The following is a 14,883-nucleotide window of genomic DNA, read 5'->3' as shown; positions in this document are numbered from 1 at the left end:
AAAGGTGCTTAATTTTTCAGCATCACTATAGTTGATAAGAAAATTTTTTAAGTTCATTGTTTTAAAACATATAGTCATTCTTTTATCACCTAGAATTAGACCATGCACCGAGAGTAAAGCATTTTAGAGAGACAAGAAGGGGTGTGCGTGAGAGGGCTACAGGCAAGGAGAAGAAATTGACAAAAAGCAAGCATAATGTGGATGTTGCACCTGTGACGTTGTTGGTGGCGCACATCATTTAATTTTCGTCCAATTAATTATCTCCTCTATTCATTTGGTTCTTCTGTAACAGTAATGGATACCTCTTAGTGTTTCACTGCTTTCTTTCCACCTATTCATTGCGTGGTAAAACTTACTTGTTTCGATGTTTTTTATTCCCTAAATTTTTGCCCAGAAGTTGTGAAACACCCTGTATATATTTATATTTGTTCTTACAAATATATATATTGTCAAAAAGTTCAACAGCTAATAGTAACAAGCATGCTATTAGCTGTTCAGTTAATTTCCATCCATCTTTAATCAGCACCTACTGTTAATTAAAATGCTGCAAGATTTCCAAATAAAAAAAAATCTACATATTTTAAAAAAGAAAGGCATGTGAAATCTATTATTAACATATGAAAAGTCTCTTCATCACTACCTAATTAAGGCTGATAAAAACGTGTTAAGGATTATATATTGATGTTATTGATTTTTCTTCCAAGTGATAAAAATCCTGTCATATTGGTAGTTTTTTTAAATGTTTAAAAATTGTGAGTTCTTTGGAAGAAAAAAAAATATAATGATCAGGGTTCCCACGGTCCTTAAAAGTCCTTAAAAACTGCTTAACTTTTATTTTGGAAAATAAGGGCCCTTAATAGTACTTAATTTTGGTAGAAGGTTTTAAAAGGTGCTTAATTTTTCAGCATCACTATANTGTTTATTGATTGCATATGTTGCTATAGTGCTGACATTTTTCATAAAAATAAACATATAACAAATGCAGGCATTATAAGTTATCTAATGTATATTTATTTCTTATAATTCAGAAATTTATTTCTTATAATTATATTTCTAAAATCTATTTAATTAAGTTATTTGGTTTCATACATTGTTTCTATAAATATGATTATTAATAACTTTAACAAATATCATGGCAAACATGTTGATTTTGTAACTTTACAGATTGTAACCTCTATACTGTTTAACCGCTCCTTACTAAGACGCAAATCTTTCTTTAAAATTTCAGGGGTGCCTTATAAGTATTTTGCAGCATTTGATTTTTGTTGAGAATGATTAAATCCATGATTAAAAAAGTACCAATTAATATAGGAGAAAATTAATATTACAGTAAAATTTTTATTTATAAATAAGTTAATATGCTTCTTATACTGTCCTTACAACACGCTAATGAAATTTTAATTATAAAGAGAAACAATTGCCTGATTTTCAAAAACAAGAAGAAAAAAAATCACTTATTTGGCAACCTTGATATAGCTTTACTTTTATTTCTGGTCTGTTGTATTATTGTGTACATAGCATAGCTAGTTAATTTTTATTTCTAACGTGTTGTTTTAGCAAGCAAATGCTTGCGTTAAGCAAATGCTTGTTTGAATAAGCCTTTTACTGTCTCAAACAATTATTAACAGTCAACAAGAAAATACATGCTAGCCAAATGGCAAGACAATGGACCAGATGCAACAACTTGTAACTTATGCTGATTGAAAGAGTATCCAATTTCTGCTGTAATCGCAATCCATATATTCGAAATTATATTTGATTATTTTTGGACTAGGAACTTGAGATATAAGTTTTATCTATTTATTTTTTGAATGAAAAACTTTTACATTTCTAAGTAACAGAAATATAAAAATTTAGTATTTTTCAGATTGTTTAGCATTTTTAAAAGGTCTATAAAGGTGCTTATTTTCGTGTTTAGAAGCCCTAAATGTGCTTTTTTGTTGATTGTATTGGGTGCTTAATTTTTTCTTTTTAAAATAGGATTATTTCTTGCCATGTCAATTGTCTGTATGAATTGCACAAGAAGCTTAATTTCTGAAATGTTCTGTTCATAAGTTTTCACATTACATTTCAGTGTAATGTTGCATTTGTCTGTGTCATATGAAAAGCCAATCCTTTTACATATTAAATGAATTATGAGAGGCTTGAGCAATGAACAATCACGGAGCTTCACCCCCTCAAAATTTTCATCCTCCTTGTATCAGTTTTGTTTAAAAAAGAGAACTAATTAAGATCTTTTAATTGTAAGAGTTTTTAACATTTTCACTTTCCAGGCAAAATTTAGGGACATCTGTAAAAGAAATTCTTTTAATTGTAAGAGTTTTTAGCATTTTCACTTTCCAGACAAAATTTAGGGACATCTGTAAAAGAAATTTAGTAATTATAGGTTTTCTTAGTTTGTTTAATTCTGAACACATCTTTATCAATTCGGTATGATCAATAATAAATGAAAAATAGTATGATCCATTTACATGAGGCCATCAACTGTTGTATAAATCATGAAGTCATAGTGATTTAGAAAACTTTTTCAACTTGTCAAATTTTTGTCATTTAAGTAGGAAATGGCCTTTGTGTTTTGGGATGTTAAAGCTATCAAGTCTGTCAAATTCATGAAGACAATTAGGATATAAAACATATTTTTCAAACTTTATTGAACGTAGAACAAGTATTGCATTTCTTTATATTTTTTAAATGACTCATAATAATTTTAAAGAGCAAAACATTTTTTTAATTCAATATTTTTACTTTATTTTAGGCATTTTTTGCGCAATTTTTGAATTTTTAAGGGCATTAGTTGAGATTTTTTAGGTCATCAAAATCCGGGCTTTAATAATGACTATTTTATAAAAATTGTAGAAAATTTATTATGGTTATTGACCGCTGATTGATTTTATTACCCGCTTATTGATTTTTATTTGTATTCAACGTTTAATTGCATTGATTGTAACATACACATATTTTGAAATCTTTGTTAAAAATAAAATATAAAAAGTATGCATATAAAGGGTAGCAAATTAATATTTATGTAACGTAAAATTAAAAATGTTTTTGAAATTAGACGATTTACAACTAGGGAAGATGGGACTAAAAGCATTAAAACATCNAATATTAATTAAATGTATAATTATTGAATGACAATCGTGTATGACTTATGACTATGTTGAAATATTTTCTTTACAGATGGTTTTTCAATTTATTTTGGTTTCTTGAAATTATATAGAAATAGTTATAGCTGGCCAAATATTACTCAGGCCAATATTGGTAGACTACCAATAGAATGAGAAATAATTCATTATTTACCACACAGTTAAATTATAATGGTTTAAAATAGCAATGATATTCATAATGTTCCCTTCCAAATTTTATTTAATTTATAGTGGTCAACATAGAAGATAGATCTTAACAGCCACGCAAAGAATTTCTTTGTCTGTCTTTTTTTCTACCTAGATAATAAAACTCAATTTAGACAGATGTATGTTATTTTACTACATTAACATAATTTTTTTGTAATTTTTCTTTGAATTTTGATAGATTTTACTTTCAATTCAAAATCAAAGTGTAACAGCCGTGTGTCCATAATGTTTTAAATTTATTAAAGTATGATCTTCTTGTATAGGTATTATTTATTACAAAATTTTCATGATCTGTTCTACATATATTTGATCGGGATCCTATCTAATGTATTATTTGGCAAAAGGTTAAGGTAACATTTAAAAATTTATTATTTTTGTTTAATTTTAATATAAAATTTATTAAAACAGTATTAAAATTAATGTGATCATCTCAATTCAATGATAAAATTTTAACATTATCTCTCAATCTCATCTTTAAAAAAAAAGCATTAATTTTTTTTGTATGGTTTAGATGTTTTTCTTCCTAATTATAGTTTCTTAACTTTTTGCATTTATATTTTAGTGTGATTACAATAATNTTTAATATATTATTTTTTATTCACTTAAACTTATTTTTCACAACACTACTTATGAATAATTTAAAAGTTCATCTGCTATGCCACTTTGTTCCAGCTCTTTCATGGTGAGGCTTTTAAAATGTTGGTGAAATTACTAAAAATTCTGAAAGCTTTGGATTTAAATGTCTACTGCTCCATTAAATAATTTGAAAATTAAGAATAAGAAAAGTTAAGATAATTTATTCAAGAGTATTCCGAAATATACTACACAATTAAAACTTTTAAAGCATACTATACAGCTATTAATTTAAAGGCTCAAACTGTATCAGATTCAATAGCGTTATGCCTCTTTATTTGAAGGCAAATGTAACAGAACAATGCGAAATATTTTTGAATGGAACAATTTCTTTTAATAATTTTTTAAGTGCTTAATAATTTAATAATTGATTACTTATACATATTTTTTTTCAAATTTAAAAATATACATATTTGGTTTATTCAGCTTACCTTAAGCTAATATACCAAAAATTTGCTATCTTGTAATAAAAAAATAGGATGTTTACTTATACACCAAACTATCAAGTTCTCACAGGCATAAACATTTTATTTCAAGTTTTTTTTGTGAATGTTCATGTTATTTTGTAAATAATCATAAACTATTATCAATAATGCCAAAATCGTAGCAGTTGGCAGTATTCTTCCCTGAGATAATTTAAATGAGTATTATGCACTATAATGAAAATTCTTTATGGTACAAACCTTGGACCTTGTATTATATAGATCATTTCTTTTTAAATTAATAACCTCTTTAAACTTACCCAGTTAATATAACCCAATATCTATAGAACAGATGAATATTAAGGCTACAGTGGACCTTCAAAAAAAAATTTTTTTTTATCTTTAAAAGTGAATTTTTTTCTTCTTCCAACATNAATGCATACACATAAATAAAAAATTAGTGACACACTCTCTGCTTCTAAACGGGGGAGTTCCTAAGGATGAGAAAAAAAAAAAATCTTTAACGCAACAATAAGTAACTAGCTTTTAGCTCTTCTTCCAGACCCTAAAGCGTTAAATTTCTAGCAGTTAGTGTAATACAATTTTATATTTTATGCTTAATATTTGCTTTGTTAATAATAAGTAACTAGCTTTTAGCTCATTCACGTATCTGGCAGAAAGAGGCTCTTTTTATAAACAAAAACTAATTATCAATGGAGATGTGTGCAAGCTCTGAATATTTTTAGCAGGATTTGTACTTTTAAAGTAATTATTTAATTTCCTATTTTTTTTGTTTTTTGAATCCAGATTAAGATTTGTAGCATCAAGTTTTCTTATCATTTGTTTTTGCATGCATTTATTCTTTAGTCATTTATATATACCATTTAGTTTTGAAGAAATTTATTGTTGCATAAAGATAGCTATAATTATCAGTTTTCTTTTTAATTTATTTTGATCTATCTTTACATTGAAAATTCAAGTTCCGAGATTGTATTGGATTTACAAGATTCAAAATAGAGTTTGCAAGAAAGATCTGAGATTTGTTACCACATGTTAGCATTCGTGATATCGCACCATTTTTTAAAGTCATTTTTGATAAACTTTTTCTTATTTTAATTTTTTATTTGAAGGTGTTGACTGTTATTTCCCCTTTTCTTTTTTTATGTTGTTGGGAATTAAAGAAATATGCCTCATAAGCAAACTTTCAAATCGGGGGATTACACTACTTTTTTCCGCCCTCCATTTCCCCTTAAAAAAAATTTAGTATGTATTGCATCAGAAACTGCCCTGAGTTTTTTAAAAATGTTGTTTTGACTTTTATTTTGAATCGCGATGAAACCTGAAATCTTCTAGCGTTTTAAATAACAAAAAATTCAGACGGATAATTAATAAGATACTTTTAAACTTATTATAATTAGGTTGAAACCTTTCTATGATATTAGACCATTTTTATTTTAAAATTAATTCAAGAATATTTACATCTTGTTCTGTGGGTTTCTAACCTATTTATTATTCAATAATATGTTTAACAAGTATCAAAATTGAGTTTAATGTATTCTACAACTTGAAATTGTGAATGTAAGAATGCAGTAAACATAGCGTAGAACTTTTACTTACTGGGTACAATGTTGCATATAAGGCAATAATACTGCGTGTTGTCATATTTACAGTATAATTATACCTGGTGGGAAGTAAACCTGAAACACTTCCAGACCCTAAAGCATTAATTTCTAGTAGTTAGTGTAATACAATTTTGTATTTTATGCTTAATTTTTGCTTTGTTAAAAGGGTGGAAACTCTGTTATACAACAACAGTACATCAAAAATTTGTAATATTCAACGTCTATACAGCTGTGCACATATCAAGCCATGACAATTTTCAGAATATATAAGCTGTTAAAAATTTTATAAATACAATAATAATGGAAATAAGATCACAGAACAACTGAAGTCAATGTCATTGCATAAATCATAAGGTTAAAGAACCCTCATAAATTTAAAATAAATAAAACCACTAAAGATATAGCGCAATGATTAGAACTTAGTTTCTTACTTATTAGCACAATGATTACAAAAACACTGCTTGCATTTTTCTGATTCTTTTAAGATTCTTCTCACATGCATATTAACAGAGGTGCAAAAAATTCTTTGAGCCTAATATGTACCCCAAACATAATGTTTTCAGTTTAAAATTTCCCCCACAGTTTTATTTAAAATAATGTTTTACAAAACATTTCCTATTTACTCTGATAACTATCGTTTAATGGGCTGTCTGATTTTGGAGAATTTGTTTTTCAGCCAAAATTGTGTTTTAATTTGGTAGAATAAAATTCTCTCAAATACAAACTTTGCCTCATGTCTGTTGTAAAATATTCAAATTTTAAAAATTTTTTCTTTACTCGGGATAATTATTCCATGCCCCCCGGTGCGAACTTTGAAAAACTCTGGTTTAAATGATTTATTATAAATACCTTTTACTAAAATAATTCAAATAAAATATCTTTTATGTATATTTTCTTATATTTTAGAATTCGGGAAGCACAAATTTCTTCTAATTATCATGGAAAAAAAATAGTTATAGAGCTTCAAGTAATTGATAGAAATTTTGTGTTAAAACTGAAATTTTCTCTGCAGTGACTAAAATACTTCTAAATACTAGTTTATTTAAATGACTAAGTTACGAAAATACTAATTTATCAAAACTTCAAGTTACAGCCTTTCGAATAATTAAAGTTTCACTGTATATATATATAAGTTGTGGGTAGTTTTAAATTCATTGTTTGGGATTTTTAAAAATGAAAGTATTTTTTTCCATAAAGGCAAATCATGATGATGCGTAGCGTTTTTAAAAAGTACTTAAAGGTGCTTATTTTGTTTTTTTTTAAACCAAGGTGCTTTTTTCATTGGTTGTTTTCAAAAAGTGCTTAATTTTCCCTTTTCGAAAATGAGATTTTTTTCATTCTCATGTCAATTTTCGCCACGTATTATGCTGTGGCGTAATTTTCTCTGGAGTGACTAAAATACTTCTATATACTAATTTATCGAAACTTCAAGTTACAACCTTTCGAATAATTAAAGTTTCACTGTATATATATAAATTTTTAAAAATGAAAGTATTTTTTTCCATAAAGGCAAATCATCATGGTGCGTAGCGTTTTTAAAAAGTACTTAAAGGTGCTTTTTTCATTGGTTGTTTTCAAAAAGTGCTTAAAATGAGATTATCGAAAATGAGATTTTTTTCATTCTCATGTCGATTTTCGCCACGTATTATGCTGTGGCGTAACTACCACTCTAAACATTGAATACCAATTCACTAGTATATAATACACTTGATTCTATCTTGAGGTACCTTTTGATAGATGAAGATTGATGTAGTCGATAATCAAATCCCCTCAATGCGTGCATTGTTCTATTCAACGTTTTCGCAATCTTGGCCGATTGGTTATGTATCTACCACGAACAATTCACTCATGCCTTGGCAGCCCCAGATTTCACTCTAAGTAATTTTTTCCTGTGAGGGTTAGTAAAGAATCTCCAAGTAATAAAATCATAATTGATTTTTAAGCCAGTATCAGCGGCAATTTCCAGCATCGATACAGACATGGTACCTAAAGTTCGGTAAGGAGGATATTTCAGCCTTGATTTATATTGTATAACAAAATTTTTGCACATTGAACATTTATGAGGAATAAATTCATAACTTGATTATACTTTTGAAATAAATAAATTTTTTTTGTACACTTTGTATTGTTTTCCTATGAAATAGTTTATTTTTTTATTTGATCTACATTTTATGGAAATATTATTCTTTTGTGTATTATAAATTGTTTTTAAATTCTTTTTTTATTAGTTCAATGTACTTGCTCTTAAAAATAAGGACCATTTGTATGTGTACAAAATATGTTGTTTCTTACAATGTTTGTAATTGTTTTATTTTATAGATTGAGAAAAATGAATCTGCTNTTCATTATCTGAACAAAATTCCATGTTCAAAGCTAGGTCTGCCAAATTCATAACTTTAGGAAATACTAAGCAAATCAAAATAAAAGCCTGATTTCAATGTTATTGATTAAACAACTAAATCCTAATTTTATTGAGGCTCACCTAGAATTGTCAATGTTTCTCAATCCAATTTTCCAATGTTGCTTAGTAGGTTTACTATGCAACATGAAATAAATGTTTTCATTAACAATTTACATACATGGCGAAGTATTATAAGTAATTTTGAATGGTGGTCAATAAATGGCACTAAAGAGTCCAATCATCTTTAACAATTATGTGACAACAAAAGGGGCTGAAAAACAACTATTTATAACATGTTAATACAGGGGTCGATTGGTTATGTATCTACCACGAACGATTCACTCATGCCTTGGCAGCCCCAGATTTCACTTTAAGTAATTTTTTCCTGTGAGGGTTAGTAAAGAATCTCCAAGTAATAAAATCATAATTGATTTTTAAGCCAGTATCAGCTGCAATTTCCAGCATCGATACAGACATGGTACCTAAAGTTCGGTAAGGAGGTCATTTCAGCCTTGATTTATATTGTATAACAAAATTATTGCACATTGAACATTTATGAGGAATAAATTCATATCTTGATTATAATTTTGAAATAAATTCATTTTTTTTGTACACTTTGTACTGTTTTCCTGTGAAATAGTTTTTTTTTTATTTGATCTACATTTTATGGAAATATTATTCTTTTGTGTATTATAAATTGTTTTTAAATTCTTTTTTTATTAGTTCAATGTACTTGCTCTTAAAAATAAGGACCATTTGTATGTGTACAAAATATGTTGTTTCTTACAATGTTTGTAATTGTTTTATTTTATAGATTGAGAAAAATGAATCTGCTGAACACATGTTTAGAGTAATTAGAATAATGGAATCAGGTGAAGAAATTGCTGATGAANCTTGTGACAACAAAAGGGGCTGAAAAACAACTATTTATAACATGTTAATACAGGGGTCGATTGGTTATGTATCTACCACAAACAATTCACTCATGCATAAGCAGCTATGCTCTCCAGATTTCACTCTATGTAATTTTTTCCTGTGAGGGTTAGTAAAGAATCTCCAAGTAGTTAAATCATAATTGATTTGTAAGCCCGTATCAGCTGCAATTTCCAGCATCGATACAGACGTGGTGCCTAAAGTTTGGTAAGAAGGTCATTTCAGCCTTGATGTATAGTGCATAACAAAATTATTGCGTATTGAACATTTATGAGGAATGAATTCATAACTTGATTATACTTTTGAAATAAATAAATATTTTTTGTACACTTTGTATTGTTTTCCTATGAAATAGTTTTTTTTAATTTACTCTACATTATATGGAAATATATTGTTATTCTTATGTTATGTTAAAATATATTGTTATGTATTATAAATTGTTTTTAAATTCTTTTTTTATTAGTTCAATGTACTTGCTCTTAAAATTAAGGACCATTTGTATGTGTACAAAATATGTTGTTTCTTACAATGTTTGTAATTGTTTTATTTTATAGATTGAGAAAAATGAATCTGCTGAACACATGTTTAGAGTAATTGGAATAATGGAATCAGGTGAAGAAATTGCTGATGAATATGATATAGTAAGTAATCGTGTTTGATGTCTTGATACAATTATGCTTTACTTTGTTATGCTATTTTGTAAATTTTTTACCAACAAATTTTTCAGGTATTATTTGCTATTGGTGGTGATTCCTGTACTACTGGCATTGGATTAGAAACTGTTGGTGTAAAAGTTAATCCCAAGTATGTAATTTTTATTTATTTATTTTCCTTTTCAAGACTGCATTTTTTTTTAAGTCATAACATTTTTTTTAAAGTTCTTACATCATATAAAATAATGCTGTTTATTGAAGACTATACTATTTTCGCAATTGTTTTGCAATCTGAAAAATTTGTAAGCATTATAAAATTTGTAGAATTTAAACTCAAAATTTATGGAGTTCATTAGACTGCCAAATATTNAGACATGGTACCTAAAGTTCGGTAAGGAGGTCATTTCAGTCTTGATTTATATTGTATAACAAAATTATTGCACATTGAACATTTATGAGGAATAAATTCATAACTTGATTATACTTTTGAAATAAATACATTTTTTTGTACACTTTGTACTGTTTTCCTGTGAAATAGTTTTTTTTTTATTTGATCTACATTTTATGGAAAGATTATTCTTTTGTGTATTATAAATTGTTTTTAAATTTTTTTTTTATTAGTTCAATGTACTTGCTCTTAAAAATAAGGACCATTTGTATGTGTACAAAATATGTTGTTTCTTACAATGTTTGTAATTGTTTTATTTTATAGATTGAGAAAAATGAATCTACTGAGCACATGTTAAGAGTAATTAGAATAATGGNTAAATATGATTGATTTTTATGTAATATTGGAATACATTTTAGGTCAGAAAACAGCGGCAGGAGAAGGAGATGGCTGAGAAAAGACGGAGGACAACGGTGGAATTCGCCAAAGAGGAACGTCGGCGAGCCCATGAGTTCCGAAAACAGAAAGAGGAACAGGACAGGCGAAGGAGGAACGAACAACGAAACCAAATGATAGACCACGCCAGCTTAATTGCGACATCCCTGGCCAATGAAACCATGGTGATGCTCGCTTCTAGATTCATCGACAGGGTGTCGCAAGGTCTATCATTTGAAGAGGCCCGGAGCAGATTAGATGCAGATATAGAAGAGAGCAGCTCCGGCCTCAGAAGATCCATCCAGGACAGCTTAAATAACAGCTTTCCCATTGAAGCTGAAGAAGTCATACCACCTACTTCTCCAACGATGGATCTGTCGTCTGTCCAGAAGCCTTCACCACCGCTTGCCCTCCAGCCGTCACCAACTCTACCATCACCTGTTGTACCAACAATTAGTCCAGCACCAATTTCTCCTCCGTTGGCATCTGCAAGTTCTCCACCACCATCTTCCCCACCTGCATCACCCCTACCTGCATCACCCCTACCTGCATCACCTTCACTAGCATCACCTCAACCTGCATCACCTCCACTTGCATCACCTCCACTTGCATCACCTCAACCTGCATCACCTCAACCTGCATCACCTCAACCTGCATCACCACCTGCATCACCTCCAGTGCAAGTTCCTCCAGTGCAAGCCCCCCCAGTACCACCACCTGTTCCTCAGCAGCCTCAGGCTCGGAGGCGAAGAGGAAACCCTGGGAGGCGAAGCACGAGGCTTGCACTTTTAATTGAATCCAGCAAGAACTTCTTAAAGACCGACCCTCCATTCAGCCTTCCAAAAAGAACGAGGTACTCCAAAAAGTACCCAGCTTAAATATTTTAAAAGATCCTTCCGTCTTCAACAACCCTAAGAGACATAAGTAAGTTATTATTTTGGAATCTAGAACATTATTCATCCTTAAGTGTCAGCGTTCAATTATTTGCCGTTAAAACTTATTATACTTTCCCTTTAACTGGAAATCCAACGAAGTATAGTTAAGTAGACTTAAATATTTGAAAAGAACTGAATAAAATATTATGATAATAATATTTATTTTTCTGAATTCTGTGAAACTTATTCGTTTATAGTTTTTGTTTTTTAACATATTAGAATACTTGCATCTATCTATAGGTATTTGTTTTCTATTAAATTTATGTGATTAAGATTGATTTATAAAATAAAATTTATTTATGCAAAAGCATTGTTTTTGTTTACTATAATTCTCTTGGATATGGTGGGTAAATGAATTTGGATTTTACTTTTCATTTGCTATAGTTTATTTTTATGATCTATCTTTTGATTTGTTTTTAAAACATCTTTCATTTTAATAAAACCTTATTTTTTTACTTTTTTCTAAGAAGTAAATTAAAAAAAAATAAATTGTGTTTTCAACTGTTTATTAAACTGAAAGTATAGTAAATAATTTAAATAATGGTTTAGGATAAACATTTCTCTAAATCCTAACCTTTGATACAGTGGCTAGAAGAATTCTCATTTTAATTTTCACTTAATATTAATTTCTTTTTATGATTCATTATTTAGTTTACTTTAATGGTTTTCAAACATTTTCATTCTTTTTAATTATTGTTATTACCCCTTATCTAATTTAGGATAAAAGTTTTTAGTTTTAGAAAAAATGTACTTAAAAGTAACACATCACCGTTTTAGTTTTCAACCTTTAAATAAAATAAAGATAAAGTAATTAATTCTAATTAAATTAATTTAAGGAGAGGTCCAAGTTAAATAAAATTATAATATCTTTTATTAAATATATTCATTGCTGCATTTTAGTTTTCTACCTCATATGAAATGAAAAATTCCATGTTTAGTTCGCATTGAAAAGTGGTTCAAAATAAATAAAAATTATTTTTCTTCATCAATTTTGTTATAATATTAAGTCATAACTAGGGAGTTGAGCTCCCTGTTCGCTGCCGCTCTGCAACTCCGATGATTGCTTTGTAATAATTGTTTCTATGCAGAATTTTTTTTTCTACTAAAGTTAAAATTATTCACTTAACATCTTTGTACTAAGGTAAAGATTTGCCTCTACCCGCCCTATTAAAGGGAGGAGTAATATCAACCTACAAAAGGTTATTCGTAGATTATTTTTTTCATTTTTGTTATTTTTTTCTTTGTTAGTGATGATCTCTTCTGTTTGGAGAAAAGTCCTGGAAAAAACGTTAGTTATTGGATCTTCATATGTTGCTCTGGAATGTGCTGAATTTATAGCAAGAATTGGGTTGGATGTCACGGTTCGTTCTATCTTGCTTCGAGGTTTCGATCAAGACATGGCTGAAAGAATTGGTAACTACATGCAGGAAGAAGGCATAAAATTTCTCAGACCTTGTGTTTTGGCATCTATAAGTTCTCCACCACCATCATCTCTGCCACCACCCCCACCGTCAACATTGCCGCCACCCCCACTAGCATCACCCCCACTAGCATCACCTCCATTAGCATCACCTCCATTAGTATCACCTCCACAAGCATCACCTCCACAAGCATCACCTCCACAAGCATCACCTCCACAAGCATCATCTCCACAAGCAGCACCTCCACAAGCAGCACCTCCACAAGCATCACCTCCATCAGCATCACCTCCATCAGCATCACCTCCATCAGCATCGCCAACAGTGCAAGTACCTCCAGTGCAAGCCCCCCAAGTGCCAACACCACCACCTGTTCCTCAGCAGCCTCAGGCTCGGAGGCGAAGAGGAAACCCTGGGAGGCGAAGCACGAGGCTTGCACTTTTAATTGAATCCAGCAAACAGTTCTTAAAGACCGATCCTCCATTTAGCCTCCCCAAAAGACCGAGGTACTCCAAAAAGTACCCGGCTTAAATTTTTATCCTTCCGGCTTAGATCCTTCCTTCTGCAACAACCCTAAGAGACATAAGTAAGTTATTATTTTGGAATCTAGAACATTATTCATCCTTAAGTGTCAGCGTTCCATTATTTGCCGTTAAAACTTATTATACTTTCCCTTTAACTGGAAATCCAACGAAGTATAGTTACGTAGACTTAAATATTTGAAAAGAACTAAATAAAATATTATGATAATTATATTTATTTTTCTGAATTCTGTAAACCTTATTCGTTCATAGTTTTTTTTTTAACAGATTAGAGTGCTTGCATCTATAGGTACATGTTTTCTATTAAATTTAAGTGATTGAGATTGATTTATAAAATAAAATTTATTTAGCACATTACTTAAAATTGCGAAGCGTAAAAGGTTATTTCTACTTGGAAGGGAAAACAAAATATATATACAAAGGTATATATACATTTAGATTTTAAAATGGTTTTTAAGCTTCAACCTGCCCTATTAAAGGCAGGAGTAATATCAACCTACAAAAGGTTATTCGTAGAATTTTTTTTATTTTTGTTAACTATTATAACAATTCGTAGATTATTTTTTAATTTTTGTTATCTACTAGGGATGAAAATTATGATCTCAACATACTTTATATGAAATGTTAATTGCTATTATTTTTTTCTCTGTTAGTGATGCTCTCTTCTATTTGGAGAAAAGTCCTGGAAAAACTTTAATTATTGGTTCCTCATATGTTGCTTTGGAATGAGCTGAATTTATAGCTGGAATTGGGTTGGATGTCACGATTCATTCTATCTTGCTTCGAGGTTTAGATCAAGACATGGCTGAAAGAATTGGCAACTNTGGCTGCAGAAAAAAAAAATGTTCCATTTTATTTTGAAACCCAAGCTTAAGAACCAAAAGAAGAATTAGGTACTTTCTTTTCCTTTCTTATTTAAACACTAAGCATAACTATTACAGGACATATTAGTCCCAGACTTTGGGTTCGTAGTGTAACTTTTTAGACGATTCAAAACTCTAAACTGAACATATTTTGTTTTAAAACTCAAAATTCAAATGACGTAAATTTGCAACCACTATTATAAATGTATATCATCTATGCCAACCTTGTATAAACAACTATTGATTTTCAGTCTTTTCTTTTTCTTAGAAAAGAAAAAACTCTAA

General features: G+C 29.4%; 1 protein-coding gene and 1 long non-coding RNA gene across 2 annotated transcripts; both read left to right on the top strand.

The window, feature by feature from the left end:
* Positions 1-9,883: 9,883 nt before the first annotated feature.
* Positions 9,884-10,781, top strand: LOC139424850 (uncharacterized). The gene is made up of 3 exons (XR_011635972.1): positions 9,884-10,005; positions 10,092-10,168; positions 10,730-10,781. It is a non-coding gene; the product is annotated as an uncharacterized lncRNA (long non-coding RNA).
* A 49-nt stretch (positions 10,782-10,830) lies between these two features.
* Positions 10,831-11,718, top strand: LOC122272200 (uncharacterized). The gene has a single exon (XM_043055565.2). The coding sequence runs from the start codon at positions 10,852-10,854 to the stop codon at positions 11,716-11,718; it is 867 nt and encodes a 288-aa protein (XP_042911499.1). The 5' UTR covers positions 10,831-10,851.
* The last annotated feature ends 3,165 nt before the right edge of the window (positions 11,719-14,883 follow it).

Source organism: Parasteatoda tepidariorum, unplaced genomic scaffold (assembly GCF_043381705.1).
Source record: "Parasteatoda tepidariorum isolate YZ-2023 unplaced genomic scaffold, CAS_Ptep_4.0 HiC_scaffold_26, whole genome shotgun sequence".
Taxonomy (NCBI): domain Eukaryota; kingdom Metazoa; phylum Arthropoda; class Arachnida; order Araneae; family Theridiidae; genus Parasteatoda; species Parasteatoda tepidariorum.
Note: the sequence above shows the minus strand (reverse complement) of the source record. Positions and strands in the feature narration are given on the sequence as shown.

Coding starts and splice junctions, on each gene's coding strand:
- LOC122272200 (XM_043055565.2), top strand. CDS start 10,852: ATGGCTGAGAAAAGACGGAGGACAACGGTGGAATTCGCCAAAGAGGAA.